General features: G+C 31.5%; 1 protein-coding gene across 1 annotated transcript in view; it reads right to left on the reverse strand.

The window, feature by feature from the left end:
• Window positions 1-16,198, reverse strand: part of SEMA3E (semaphorin 3E) — a 229,814-nt gene that overhangs the window by 4,496 nt on the left and 209,120 nt on the right. Inside the window, exons 15-16 of the mRNA XM_036230305.1 lie at window positions 12,353-12,420; window positions 10,560-10,699 (exon numbers count right to left, since the gene is read on the reverse strand). Of these exons, the coding sequence (XP_036086198.1) occupies window positions 10,560-10,699; window positions 12,353-12,420 (208 nt within the window). The remainder of the gene's footprint in view (window positions 1-10,559; window positions 10,700-12,352; window positions 12,421-16,198) is intronic.

The raw sequence follows: 16,198 nt of genomic DNA on the forward strand, positions 1-16,198 counted from the left end.
ACTTTCACTTCTTAAATGAACACATTCTTTAAAATAGCACATAAATATCTATTGCTTCTTTCTGTAACTCAATAACATCCAGGTTTGTAGCATGCAAGATGGTATTTATAATCCTTTTCCAATAATTTTATATCTTTAACAGAAACTTTATAAGGGCAAAAGTCTATCTCCTAATTATTGTGGATATTTCACAATGAATAGAGTGCTTAGAACACAGGGAAAAATGAGAACACACCAATTTGTTCAGAGTATACAAGCATATAAGGCAACAGGGTATACCAATAAGAATGCATCCAAGTTATTCACATCTACATAAATTCAATAATGGCCTGGATAGGGAGAAAGCAAGCATAATTTCAGGAGCAATTAGTACTAATATAAGAGAGTTATGCTTCACAAATATATAGGGCAAGCAGTTCTGGGACACTGCCTTCATCTGAAAAGAATCTGCACACAAACATCCTCACTGAATATGATCCTTTGTTCTCTTTCTACTATATCTCCTGTAAGAGTGAATAACACATGAGGAAATATAAAAGTCATCTGGCCTATTTTCTGACATATAGCAAGCAATTTATGAAAGTGTTTTAAAATAAAACAAAAAGCAAAAATTGAAATAAATACAAATCCTTGATCACTGGATTAGGAATATGTTTTTTTTTTTTTTCAAATCTGTTGTAAAAGGCAGGCATTCTTTCATAATCAGAAACCTAAGTTTGATCTACACTGCATTATGCATATATACAGTCCAGACTGGTTCAAAGATGTGGAAACACGATGATTACAATGAGAACTGTCCCATATTTTTTATTTGAATGTTAGAGATAGGGCCTGTCTTAGAATTTAGTTTCCCCCTCCTTGTTACAGTGAATCATAAATTCAAGCATAAAAGATGTTTTAATTCTCAAATCTGTATAGATATACACTATGTAAGTTAAATAACCTTGAAAGTTAAATGTATCTTCCATGGCCTATGAATACCTAAAAATAATAAATGACTTAGAAATTTGTACTTGAAGTCCTTCCACAATTTAATCTTTCCAGTTTAGTTAACATGGATACCTTCAATGTCAAATTTTGATTACAGAATTGTTTTCATCCAGCTGTTCTTTTTCTATGTCTGCAGACCAGATTTCCTTGGGCAAGAAGATGGTACATAATACATCACTTTATCAAGTATTCTTATAGGCAATCTAAAAAAATACAGAATTTCATACTGAAAAAGGTTTTAATATTCTTAGCTATAAAAATTGATTCAATATGTTTCATAAAAAAAGTAATTGAGCAAAGAACTTTGCACATCTGGTAGCTGGTCAGGAAGAAACAGTGATTTCCATGTGTATCAACCATATGGTTCCATACTTTTCATAGGAATAGGACAGACATAGCCTTGAATTGGTTTAGGTCAGAATATATTTAACAATGAAATTGGTTTTAGTCGAGAAATAAAGACCAACAATTTATATATTTGTTTGTTTGTTTATCTGGCCTATCTTCAATAAAATTAAAAAAATGGTTGACTTACAGAAAAAATATTAAAGATGACAGAATAAAAATAAAAATCTTCTTTTAGTAAAAACATTTTCTAATGTTAACCTGCTGTATGATAGAGATGGATACCCCCAAAAGAGACAGGGTGAATTACTTAATAGCTCATTTGGGAAACCTATTTTACTAAATAAGAAACAAAGTTATATTGATACTTCAGATTAAAGATCCAATTGTGGAAAACATTTCTAATATGAGATAATAATAAAGTTATCATAAGTAATCACATTGTGATTACTTATAAAGTTATCACACTGTGAAAAAATGGCATATTAAAAACACCAAGTATATCAAAGAAGAAATTTTGAACATTTATATTCAAGAATAGATTAATATACAGAAGGTACAAAGAACTCTGGAAAGTCAACATAAAAGAGAAAAATGAAAACAGTATATGCATAGGCAATTTAGAGAAAGAGAAACTGAATTGTTTAATAAGCATGTAGGTTAATGGTCAACTAGTTATAATAATTTTAGTAATGCAAATTTAAACAAGATAAAATCTTATACATAGAAGAGAGATAAAAATTAGAAAATATTCAATATTGGTGAGGATGTGACAAAATGGGAACTCACATGAACTGCTTTGAGAGGGAAGAAATTATGGAAAGTAAGCCAGCAATAATTATAGAAATGAAGGATATTGACAGTTAATAATGCAGAAATTTTCATTCAGATATAGATGGGGTTATTTTCAGAAATGATCATTAATTAAAGAAAGACATGATGGTGAGAATGACACTTTTAGTCTACTCTTAGGAGAATGGATCAATTAAATGCATGGTATGGCGTGTCAAGCAGCAGACAGAAACAATGAAACAGATACGCACACAGAATGGGCAAACCATAAAAACATAGTGCTGAGTTTTAAAAAGTAAGAAGCAGAATAAGATCTACAATGTGTTTATTTTTATGGCTCATGAATACTCAAAATGTCATATACTCATTCAATATACAAATGTAGTATTGGACATATTCCAGTCGTTGCAATGGATGCATCTAGGGAAACGAGGATGAAAGTGGAAAAAGATGGTGAAGGAAGAATAAAGTCAAACAAGAGAGATTTGTGTGGACCAATCATGACAATGTGTCATAAACTAATTATAACTAGTATGCTTAACTAAATTATGCATCTGAAGTTAAAAAGATGAACCAAAACATACAAAAAAAATCTCCAGTTGTTGGTGATGATTATCCTGGTTTGGTAACCAATAAACTAAGTTTGTTCGTAAGATCAGTTCCTACTCTAGTATACTACAGTCATATGCTTTAATAAATACTGCCCCCAAATAAACAATCAGCAGAAGTTTAAGGATAATGTTTTGTTATAATTTCCACAGATAAGAATACCAAGATGATCAGGATAAGGAAAAATAAGAGGACAGAGGATAAAAGTAAAGATAATATTTGAACACAAAAATGCACACCACACAGCACTGAATGACTATTATAACAGGAGTACAAGTTCGATCAGAAATTTTCTAGTGATGAGAGAAAAGTATGATAAATTCTAAGATCCAAAGGTCTCAGACATATTTTTTAAATTATTCAAGTACATCTTTTCCGGGCACCAAAGCCTGAGAAAAATCTCCTCTGTGTTTTCATAAAATGAAAGGCAGGCATCAAAACAATAGCAATACAATAAATATATTTTCTTAAGGTAATGTCTCAGTGCCAGGTGAGGAGTCTATAAAATACATACATTTTAAAATGGGACTTTAAAATAAGACTTTTTTTTTAGACACACACACACAAATATTTTCTTAAATAAAAAATACACAATGTAAAGATCAACAAGGATCAAGGTGAAATAAACCTTCCATGCTTACAAAAGGATAAATTATAATGCTGGTCTTAGGGACAGGAGGCTTATTTGCCTCTCTCATACCACCTTGGGGTAGGCATGGAAAATTATGTGTCTTGGGACTATATATCCAAATTTGCACACTGGGGATTTATGTAAGTTTATTCAACTTCTTCTTAGAATATAATCTTGTTTACAGTATTTTTGGTTCTGTCAGTTAAAGACTAAAGTCTAAAAGTACGTATTCCAAGAACTATTGATATTGCTTAGTTTTATTAAAAACTCATTCCTATGAAATTATAGCGCTTAGTACAAAGTGAAGGCTTATTCATAGGAAGATATTTTTGTCCAAAATACAGAGATATTCTTCACAATAATACTTATTTAATAAAGTTTCCCTTGAGTGTTTTCATTTGATCCCTTAAATTAGAGGTCAATAAACTTCCTGTGAAGAATGACATTGTAAAGATTTTGGGCTTTGAGGTCATATGGTCTCTGTTATAAACTTTGCAGTTGTATCAGGAGAGCAGCAACAGTCACTAGCTAAACAAATGGGAGTGACAGTTTTCACATAAAATTTTATTTACAAAAGAGTTGGAGGGTCAGATTTGGCCTCTAGGCTATAGGTTACCAACTTCTACTTTAAATCATTGTCAGGTTCAGAGGACCATTCTATTTTCAGGTTAAAAATAATATGCTCCAAGTGCAAAACATTCAAAGTGAGTATCACATCAAAGTGAAGCTACTTACTAATCTTGTGACTATTTTGAAGAAACTATGGTTTTCTTTATCATGATAACTAAAAATTGTACACAGTGAACTAATAAACATTTAAATCTAAGACAATAAATACCTATTAAAACTTTACCTCACTTATTTAGTTTTAAAATATAGTGCTTATGCATTGTAAAAAAAGAGAAATGCATAGAGAACTTGGACTTCAATTGTCCAGCGAAATACCTTAACAAGGATGATTTTTTTTTCCTTTGGGATTTTACTCAGGATTAAATTTTTAAAGTTATTTTTGAGGCGTATAAATTCCAGTACATGGAATAGCAGAAATTGAGAGTTCATAAACTAGGGTGCATCACTTTAGGGTGATTTAATTGTGTTTATAACAGTTTTGTCCCCTGCAATCGCAAAAATATAATTTATGAATTCTTCATATAAGGAAGAATTTAGCTGGTATTCTAAATTAAAACTATGTAGAAATATATATGGATATTGAATTTAAATAATTATAGAAGGCCTTAGGAACAACTAAACTTGGATTTTATGAATGAAATTATCTTATGAATATACATAAAATATTTTCTTTACTCCCAATTCAGAGAATGAGAGGCTTATCTCTTCCTTCTTAGAATCCACCTCTTAACTTTTGTCTGTAATTATTTTCTCTCCCACATGGTTTTTATTGTGCTTCACCTGTTAGCTGCACATTTTCTTCTTTATGCCTATTTCCCTTCAACCTGAAAATATTACCAAATCACCTTTTTTTTAAGTCAAAAAAAAAAAAAGAAAAAAACTTCTTTTAACTCTTGTCTATGTCAACCATTCTTTCTCCTCCAAACCTTTAGGAAGAGTACACTATACTAGCTGTTTCTAATACAACACAGCCCTATTGAATCACTTATCCTATTGCTAGATAGCTTCCAGCCCAATAACCATTCCACTGGCTACATTCTCACTACGTGTACTTATTCTCTGAAATTTTCCAAGGGTGATGTTTACTACTTTGCCTTCATCTAATTCATTTTTGATGAGTACTATACCACACTATTTTGATGCCACTTAAGTTATACATACTACTTTAATGTATTTAAGCTATATCTACTACTCGAGAGATTTTTACTATTTGTGTACTTTTTGGCAATTACTTAACCTCATTTCCATAATCCATATAATACTATCTACCTGAGAGAAATTTTGTAAGTGTTAAATAGGCATAAATACACATAAAGTACTTAGAATAGCACGGGGTGCATAGTAAGCACTAAATGAAAGCTAACAATAATTATTTGTTTTTCCATCTTCATTTAGTCTATTAGCATTTGTCTTCTAATTTTTCCTTTGATGTGGGTTTTCTCCTTGATTCTAGCATTAGTTTATACTGCTTCTTATTTACTCATTCTCCAAGATAAGTGATGGTAGTTGGAGGTACCGCTGCATGGTGACTAAGGGCCTAGAATTAAAAACAGATTGTTTGGGCTCAAATTCAGACTGATTTCACAGGCTATGTGAAGTTATGCAAGTAACTCAATCTCTCTGTGCTTCAGTTTCTTTATAAAGTGAAAATAATAATAGTATCTATTTCATAAGACTGTTGCAAGGGTCAAAAGTATTACTATACCTAAAATGCTTAGAACAGTGCCTGGCACACAGTTAAATGATATTTAAGTATTGATGGTTGGTATATTATTCTTACTTTTGTTATTTCCTTAAATTTGATTACTACTTCTTGCTGATCTCTCTCACACATCTCTCATCATATCGAATCTTTCTTTTGGGCATTATATTTCTGAATATGCAGATACCAGAAGGCAAACTCCAACTGAATGAATGCTTGACATAAGTCTCCAACTCAACATGGTCAAAAATGAGCTCAACATCTTTTTGCTAAACCTCCTTTTTATATTCTTTGAATCACGTTATCATACCATTAGCCACATAAACACTCAAACAAGGAACATGTGAATCATTTTGATTGCTTCTCTTTTATTTCAAAATATCAAATACATTCAATATTATCTCATAAAAATTAAAAATGTCTTTTCTATGCCTGCTACCACAGTTCAGTTTTGGTTAAAAATCTTTCAGTTGACTATTGAAATATCTTCTTAAATGGTCTTCTTGACATTTTGCTTATCCTCTAAGACTCTATAACAGTTTCTAGAGTAATGTATCTAAACATTTTTTCTAAGGTGTTCTCATTGGCTTACAAACAAAGTGAAATGGTTCCTTGATCTACCTATTATTTTTGCTTCCTTATGCTTAGTCACAGATCTACACTTACCATATTATTTCTCATTTCCATCACATATACTTATATTAATTAACTTTTATTCATTCATTAAGATATGACTCAAATGTCACCTCTACCTTGAGTCATTTACATCTGCAACCCTCATACTTGACCTGTTGGTTGAGACCATTTTCTTTTCCATAGTTTCGACATAAATATATAAACATTTTTTATTATTATCTGTTTACATTCTTATATTTACTATAAGATTATAGGCTTCAAAAGAGCTAAGGCTATAATTTATTCATCACCTATTAAAGTAGGTTCCAAGTAAATAATTATTGAGTTTAAAATGTTAATTGCAGACTTAAACACAGAGGGAAGTAAAAGGTTGAAAAAATATTCCATTTAAGATTTTAAACAGCCTTCGCAAGTCTCAGTAATATCTGAGAGCATATGTACATTGCTATTATGTGTATGAAGTAATCACTAGCACATTATTTGACCCTGAAGGTAAAAAGAACATGTAAGTTAATATTGTGTCATTGAACATAAAATTTATGTCCCTCTCATATCAATGATTATCTGCTTTCACTTTTATTCCCATTGCCATACTATATTCTTAAAACAATAACCAAAATGATCTTTTTAAAACCAAATTTTGATCATATCACAGCTCTGCTGAAAACTACCCAATGGCTTTCTATTTAATTTAGAGCAAATACCAAAGACATTTTAGAAAAGCTTACAAATCCCTGCTTGGGCTGCTCTTTACCTCACCCTTTGACTCATAGTGTGTCTCCCCAGTGCTCATTCACCTCCAGCCACACTGTTCTTCACACTGATATTCTTTGAATATATCAGGAGTGCTCCTACCTCAGGGCCTTTGTATCTTCTGTTTGTACTGTCCAAAAGTTTTTCCCCAACACTGTCACATGATCTATTACCTCTTTCAAATCTTCTTCCAAATGTCACTTTGTTGGTGACCATCTTAATGGGACATTCCATGAACATACCTTTAAAATTCTGTGAGTAATCTCTCTTGTATTTTTTTCCTTATCATCTTCTGATAGATTATATGTAATTATTATTTAGTCATATTTTGTTATCATTATCATCATCATCATCATCATCATCATCATCATCATATCTTTATTCTCCAGAATACAAGTTCTATGAAAGCAGAATGTATGGTAGGTGCTCTATGGTAGATGCTCAATAAATTTCAAAGGAATGACTATAGCATTATTTTAGTTAAAAACATAAGAAAATGAGGTAGAGTGCTTTGAATTTTATATTTACATAGGCTTAGATGATAGAGTACACTTATTCTGATATGGAACCCTGCTACCGACAGGCATAGAGTAAAAGCCTGAAAAAGCAATTTGAGAATGGAAATACACTGAGGTATAGATCATATAATAATGATTCCTGGTATTAATGCTTAGAGTAGGAACTGTTCAAATTATCAGCAGGTTCTCAGACATCTAAACATAAGGAGCAATGCCTTTGCTACCAAGGTTGCAGCATTATGCTCCACTAAATTCTGATGAGAAACAAAATCTGTATCTATACCTTTACCTATACCTAGGCCTAGGCCTATGCCTATGCCTATGCCTATGCCTATGCCTATCCTATACCTATACCTGCATCTACATCTATATCTACATCTACATCTGTATATCTCAAGCTGACATCAGGACATTTTTTCAGAAATCAAATTCCAGAATTTCTGCTGTGAAGTTTTCTATTTGCCCATGTACCAAAGCATTTAAAACTGTATTTTTAATCCAATTTCAGAAGGTTGTGTAGCTTAGTGGAAAGAACATAGAGATCTAAATTTGAATCACTTTACTAGCTGTGAGTAACTAGGAAAGTTCTATGTCTAAATTACCTCATCTGTATTTTTTTTTTTTTTAGAATAAAGTGGCATATTATATAAAATGCATATGGCAAATTCCTAGTTATTTAGGCAACATAGAAATGTAAAAGAGCTCTGCTTTGGAGTCAAGAATAACTGGTTCAAACCTTGGGTCTGTTACTGGCTTTGTTTATGAGCTCTGCTTCTTTTAGTTTCTGCATTTGTAAGAGATGAGGATTATTACATCTAATGTGAAGTCATGAGAACTAAGAATAATAAGATAAAGCATCTACCATGGTTCATGCAGAAGATATACACTAAAACATAGCCCCATCTATCAAATCTTTTCTGTATGTCTTTTTCCTTAGGATTTCATAATAACTGATGCACATCATAATCAACCAATTCATCAAGCCATAGGAAAATGCTCTTTTATTAAGTACTTATAATGTAGGCTTTCAATAAACATTTATGAAATAAAAAGTATAGAGATTGTTTCATATGTGATATATAAAGAAGCAAGAGATTATAAAGTTCATATTTGAGACAACTACAGTAATCTAATTGAGAAACTAGATGACTGAATTATATAGCATTTCTAAAGATTCACTTGAGAAAATATTTTATCCACCTGAATACGTGGTTTCTGGATAACTCCAGACGGCTGACATCAGATTTGCAGGCAGACACTCCAGACTCAAAGATTTCAGTTCAATAAAAGGAAGATGAGTATATGACAACTAATTATTTATTTTACCAAGGGTATTGTCTGATTGCAAATTAATATTTTTGTGATTTATAGTGCCTGCAATGAGCCTTGATAGTCATTAGCAGGGGTAGTCTAAAAAGCATTTCCATATGAAGTAAGAACTAAAGTAGGTGAATTTAAACATCCCTTACCATGGCTAATATTTTATAATAAAATGATTATCTTATATGTCTCAGTAACTATCAATAAATACAAAAATGGTTTTTAAATGAAAATATGAACTCTAAAAATTCTTAAAAAGATTCTAAATGACTCTAAAATACTTCAAAAGGACATATAAGCAAATTTATTCTGTTTGTATCTACAGCATAATATTCAGCTTTTGTTAAAGTCAATAACAATGTGGTGTTGTGTTTTAGACTGTGAATAAATCAATAAATATTGCTATGTTGATAGAGTTTAAGTACAATCTTATTATGACAAAACTGCTAATGCAGAGAGTAAATTCAAAACTTCTAATATCAGTAAATATATCAGTCAAGAATATTTGAATATAGTTGAAAATAGGGACTCAAATTTGGGTAAAGAAGTAGATTACATCAACAATGTGAGAAAGAAGCTTAAAAGTTAACATAGTGATGGCTGCAATATGTCGAATGATTTTTGGTAAAGATTTTCAAATAAGACAGACCATGGTGGGTTCCAAATTAGAAACAGAACAAGTTGAATGAATAAAACTACTGATGAAAGAATTACTTCTGTCTTCGGAAGCTATTCAACTGAAGGAACTATAGCATATTCCCATGATGAAATTTAATAAACAGTTTCACCTCCAATTTATGGAATGGAAAATACTTTAGTGCTAAATCAGCTATTTACTTCAGCACGACATGCTATAACATTTTGTACACGTGTTTCTTCTTATGACAGCATAAAATTTAGAAAAATTCTCCTTTCCTAATTGCCTTTCTATATTATCTCTAATAGCCTTTGTTAAGTTGAGGTGCCTTTCTCTCTAACAGCTATCATAGGAATGTAGGATTTACAAATCTAATCATCTCCCAGAATGTACTTTATGATTTTAGATGAAAACATATTAGATTTTAGTTTTACAATAGGATAGAGAAAAAGCATAAAAAGTCAATGTGCTTTACATTCGGGCTCAATAATCTTAGCTTCCAATGACACGTGTTTGGTCTCTACTGCCAAAATGGGGTGGAAACTTCATTGACTCACTATCTGCTCTGCACCTGTTGGTTCCCCTACATGTCCTAAGGCAGGTCTCTACAATTTTTTCCCCTTATTCAACTTGTGACCTTTTCTTTATCAAGGACCATTTCTCTAATATCCACGAAGATCTATTTCCATTAATATAATCAAATTTTCATATTCTTTCTATTTTAATTATTCCTTCTTAATAATAACCTAGTTTTCAGGATCTAAATTAGACATATAATGTATTTATATTATGTATATAAATATAGAGGTATATAAAAATCTATGTAAATATTTAAAAATCTTTATGTGTATGTAAATAACATAATAAATAAACCCACTTTTAAAATGGCATATATAAACAACAGACTTTCTTTTAATTGTAAACATATTATTATCTATTTACTAATTGCATACTATATGCAAGATACCATGGTGTGGATGTGCAGCTATGAATTACCTCCTCTTTTCTTGTGTCATGTCCTTTCTGTACAAACCAGATAACTTTTGCTTGCAAAGATCGTGGAGTACATTCCAGCAAAGTACTGTTGTTCTCTATGCCATAGGCCAGTCGCTCTTCAGTCTTATCCAAAGCATCCCCTACAACATGAATGTTAACATCAGCCTGAGACTTTAATTTTATTGGTAAGCAATATTTTTAAAATATTTTAAATAATTATTTAAAACTATATTAATAATATTAATATATATTAACACACACACACATACACATATGATCCCTGCAGCAAAGTGATAACTTTTATTACTTATTGCTAATTTCTATGCAAGGTCATTTAATGAAATTATTTAGAGTTAGTTGCATAAAAAAATTTTAACATTAAAAAGGCACAGCAGGCTATGAGATGGGATAGAGGAAGTAACTGGGAGCTGGGTTCCAAAGGATGGGACAATCCAGACAGTGAGATGGTGAGTCAGTGTTAAAATCATCATCAGTGTTAAATTTATGGGAAATCGATGGCAAGTGCTTTTCAAAGCAGGCAAAAGAAGGTGAGAAACAAATGTTCACTCAAGGCATAGGACCTAATTCATGATGACAAAAGCAAAAAGCAGAAATCTAGGTGATGTGTGCTTTCCAAGCATGAGTCGTATATTGGCAAGGAATTACACTTATCCAGATATTGGGCTCTTGCATTAAGAAAAGAATATGAAATTGAACTAAGGACTTTGTGAACCAAAGCTTCCTTGTTGTAACTTGTATCTCAGACCAGAAAGGCTCTCACTGGACTTGAACCCAAATTTGCTTACAGCAAGTATACCTAATTAAAGTGGGTAATAAAGTCAACAGGATTTCTTTTTTTGTTTGAACCAAGATCAAATTCAATAACTAGGCCCCAGGAGGTTTTCCCTATTCCTGTGTCCTCCTCACCTTCGAAGTTGACCCCTATTTTCCTAAAATTAAGATCCTGCTTTTCTCTAGCCAATATTCTCAGAGGCATATGACCTGCACCAAATTCCGAGTCACCTTGAGGTCTAGCAAACTCCTACTGGACCGCAGTCTCTGAATCTGTGTGCAAGCACTGCTGGTCTCTCAGGCATGGTGCCCCTTTTCCCTGTTACTTCCTGTGAAACCTGTGAAACCAGTGACACCAAGTACAGCCTGTTCACCAATCACCATCGTGGCGTGAAAGCCATGACACTATTGTTCTGTCTTGTTCAACTTCCTTACATCTGCCTAAAGATGAAATTTTCTCTCATCCTTTATCCATCAGACCACCCACCACAGTTCCTCAGAAATCCAATCTGCACCCACCAACCCAAGCTCTAGGTTTACTCTACTCTGGTGAAAGAATCAAAGTTTTACGCTTTATTCTATTCCAAAGCTTAGTAGGTGACTTGAAACAAGTTAGATCACTCTTGATAAATGTACCATAAATTATATAACATAGTGGAGATATTCCCAGTGTAGAGATGAAGAGTTAAGTCCTGTAAATCGCTATGACATCAGCTACCTAAAATATGCATCATTCTGTTCTAGGATTACCCTGTTTTGGGGTTGAATAGTAAAGTTTGACAGTGGTATATAAAATTTACTTATAAATTTTATAAGTAAAAACAGGTAAAAATTATATGTCAAATCCACAAAATTTTAACTAATGGAAGAAGATACTTTCAATAACACTGTTCTTGTATATGTCAATCACAAAGAAAACAAGGATCCTTTTAAAAAAGTTTGCAGTTTCTCTTCAATGAACACTCTAAGTAACCCATAGCAATCGATTTTCTATGGATTACCGACAAACTGCTGTCCAAAGCATTGCTGAGCTGCATTTCCATGCCGAACGTCTTGTCTGCGAAATCGCCTGAAAGAAAGTAAATGCATTTAGGAGTCATTCAGATTTCAATTTTCCAGACTTTAAAATATAGCCAACTGCATTAAAGATTCAAGTGGTATTCTGCTACTGAAAACAATGATTGGTCATGTGAAACAAGGATAAAATCCAAGTTTCATAGTTCTCCATATCTCCATTGAATTGTATTCAATAAATAAGATCTATATAAAACTATTCTTTAAATATTCACATAAATTTGAATTCTGGATTGGGAAACAGTAATCTAAAAAGGTTCTCTTTACATTTAGCTAAAATTTTAGTTCAATAAGAATTGAAACTGGTTTGAAATGAGTATCTTTGGTGGTAAGAGATGTGTATAGACAAAGAAAGTGGGATTTGAGGCATTATATTATATGTAATAATAAGGTGCATGTGAAAAGGTATCTGAATCCAAATATTTTGTTTTATTACTATCATTGCCAATTAATGCATATATAGTTGCCAATAAAAAGATAAAATAATAACATATTCAACTTACTCTTTTATTCAGATATAATGTGTAGAAATTATATGCTTTTATTTAATATGATGATATATTATAGATTTTTAACATTATGTCTTGCAAGACCTGTTGCCTACTAGAATTAGGATCACTTCTAGCATATTTTTGTATTTTATAGATTGATTAGATATGTAACTTAAAAATAACATTCTTCAGAGAAAACGCTTTCAGAATGTCTTGTTTTAAATTTATAAGCATCTTCCTGAGAAATTAGATAATGAAAATTGTCATTATTAGTACTGAAATTTTAAAATTAAGATCTTCAGCATATTAATTCAGATTAGAAATAAAAATAAAAGTATTACATAAAGGCAGAAAATACCACTTGCTCCTCATGGCATTTCTTCAAGACTGTGGGAAAGACAGACAGCAAAGCAGAAGTTTTACCCTAGAGGGAGATGGTGAGGTATCCAAAGCGACAATGAGATGCTTTAACATATGTAACAATAAAATGTGGGAAAGGGAGCCAGATTCAAATCCCAGTACCACCACTGACACTCTGTATGACTTTATACATATCTTTCAATTTCCTGGTTCTTTGTGTCCTCCTTTGTGAAATAAAGTTGTTCTGATGCCTGCCTCAAATCAAGTCGTCTCATTTTTTTTTTTTTTTTTTTGCTTTTGTTTTTGTTTTGCTCTAGGTTTTCTTCACTGCCTTCAAATAATAACAGAACATTATTGGACTTAGAGTGTTTTCTCACATATGAATTCAGATCTTAGCAACTCAATACTTGAACAGCAATTGCTTAAGAATTTCCCTATATTAAAAGTTAAGTTAGATGAACACTTCCAATCAATTTTTAGGATTATGACCTATGTGTAAAACCATGCTTTTTTTTTTTTTTTATTGTTGATTTGAAAACCCTACCTAAAGACCTGGGATTTACAAGTTAAGATAAAACTACCACATGAATCATTCTATTGAGTTAAATTGAAAACAGAATTTGACAGTAAAGAGCAAAAATAAAAGTTTTATGCTCCTGTATTAATTTATACCAACATGTACAGCTATTATACAACTAGTAACAGCTCTAAATGAGAATTAAACTGCTTTTGTTAAATTCTCACTTCCCTGAGTATTTCTTTGGTGTTAGGAATCCAAAATGTGATGAGCAATAATGAATAATGGAGCAGGGGTAAATCAACAAAATGGGAGATAGCTTCCTTTTCAGGAACGATGTTGTGTCATGTTTATTCTAAAGTGATGTTGAGAATAAACGAAATTAGAATCAGATAATTCTAGATAAGCAGTGTGAATAATAACTGCAAAAATTTTGTTTGAAATAATTGGAAATATGCATTTAAAAAGAAAGCACATTCTTCAAGGCTTCAGTTTATTTTGTACAATCATAATATAGCTATCTTTTATTTTAGCATTTAAAAAGGAATGCAAATGCTTAGGAATTTTAGAAAGATTAAACAAAGTTACATTTTATTCTCAAAATCGCATATTTTTCTTACATCCTTTGCCTCTTAGAAACTTTTTAAGAGAACACTGGAAATAGACAAAATACAAAAGAAAGAGGAGAAAAAGACCTAGCTCTACTTTTATGGTGCTTTTGGAAGACTATTTTAAACAAGTGATTTGGATTGTGAATTAATATTTTTCCTTTGTTGACTCATTTTCACTCTATGAACAGAAAAGTATTTATTTTAATGGCCAGTTTCTAATTTCTGCTGCTAGTTAGGTCCAAAGCAAAATGATCTGCTATAAAAACAAACTATTTTCCCTTCATGTGCTGGGACTTATCCAAAAAGTTCTCCTCCAGGGGTGAGTGATGGTTCAAAAGAATCTGACACCACTGAAAGATCTCTATTACATGTCACTGAACTGAATTAATTCATTTATGAAGCACAGCTCCTGACTCCAGCGTTTCATTCCTTCCTGTCTACAATTTTTCCCATTCATTTACCTTTTTCTAAATAACTCTTTTTGCCTACCCCTTTTAAATATATTACAAAGCTTGTGGTTGTACACTCTTATGAGATGTATCATATACCAAGAAATATTAAGAATGGAAACTGCTCAGTGAAATTATTATCACTATTGCATGTCTAATAAAAGAAAACATTCTATTCATAAGTATTTGATGCAAGGCTCGTAAACATTTTTATTGTTGCTAATAACAGTATAATGCTACAATCACCTTGTATCTCTATCTTCAAGACCGAGTTCAAAGGGTGGGTTATTTTGAGAATTAAATAATGTATTATGTGTATCGAGCTTAGTCCAGTACCTTATACCTGGTAAGTCTCAGTAGTGATCTACTTACTTAGAACTCCATTCTCCACTTTACATTCTTATTTCTCGTAGATAAGGGGCTGTGATTATTTCTCTATGCCTCTCACATATACTATAGTAATTGGCTTAATGGGTGAATAAGTCATTAAAAATATTTTCAAATAACGTGGCTATATTCTGTAAGAATTATTTTCAAATATCAATAAGCATTTGTATAAAATCAATTAATTTACTCAATTCTTAATACAGTTGGTAACTTATATAATTCATAAATATCCTCTCACAGCATCTTTTCACTATCTGCTTATTATATTCCTTACTTATTGAAATGTTAATTTACCTAAGGTCAAATTAACAAATGTTTTGAAGAAGTGACTAGGTTTTTTTAATGAAATTCTACTATATATGTGAGCCTATAAAAACAAACTATATTAAGATAGATTAAATTTTTAAAAAGATTTAAAGAAAAGTAACAGAAAGTGAAAGAGTAAGAATAATTGAAGTTAAAAATTGCCTTTCAACAAGTAAATTATATATAGTTCTGTTTTTTGCTTTTTATTGTCTTTGGCCAATTTATTAAGGGAAAAATAATTTCCTATTGTAAATTTAATAAAAATATTTTCCCTTCCATTTTCCACCAAAGAATGCACAATTTCATATGGCTTGAATAAAGAAATGTCCTCATTCTTCAAAATACTTGTTGCACCTCGAGATCTCCTATTCAAAGAATCCTGGGATTTACCTTCTCTAACAAGTGTCAATGACCTTGCTGAACTGTAGACATTAGAGTTTGGAAGTCATTAGGTGCTTTTCATTTGTGTTGAATTAAATAGCACGTTTCATTAATTATACAGGTCATGCATTTGCCTAGGAGTTAAAATATTCACTTTCAAAATGAAATAAATGAAGACCAGCTGGTCGAGAGGACATGGGGCAAATGCAGGATGTATTTTAGAATTTATTTATTTATTATCCTTTTAAGTCTTTGAATCCCTCATATGTGG

Source organism: Rousettus aegyptiacus, unplaced genomic scaffold (assembly GCF_014176215.1).
Source record: "Rousettus aegyptiacus isolate mRouAeg1 unplaced genomic scaffold, mRouAeg1.p scaffold_m13_p_13, whole genome shotgun sequence".
In the NCBI taxonomy this organism is placed as follows: Eukaryota; Metazoa; Chordata; class Mammalia; order Chiroptera; family Pteropodidae; genus Rousettus; species Rousettus aegyptiacus.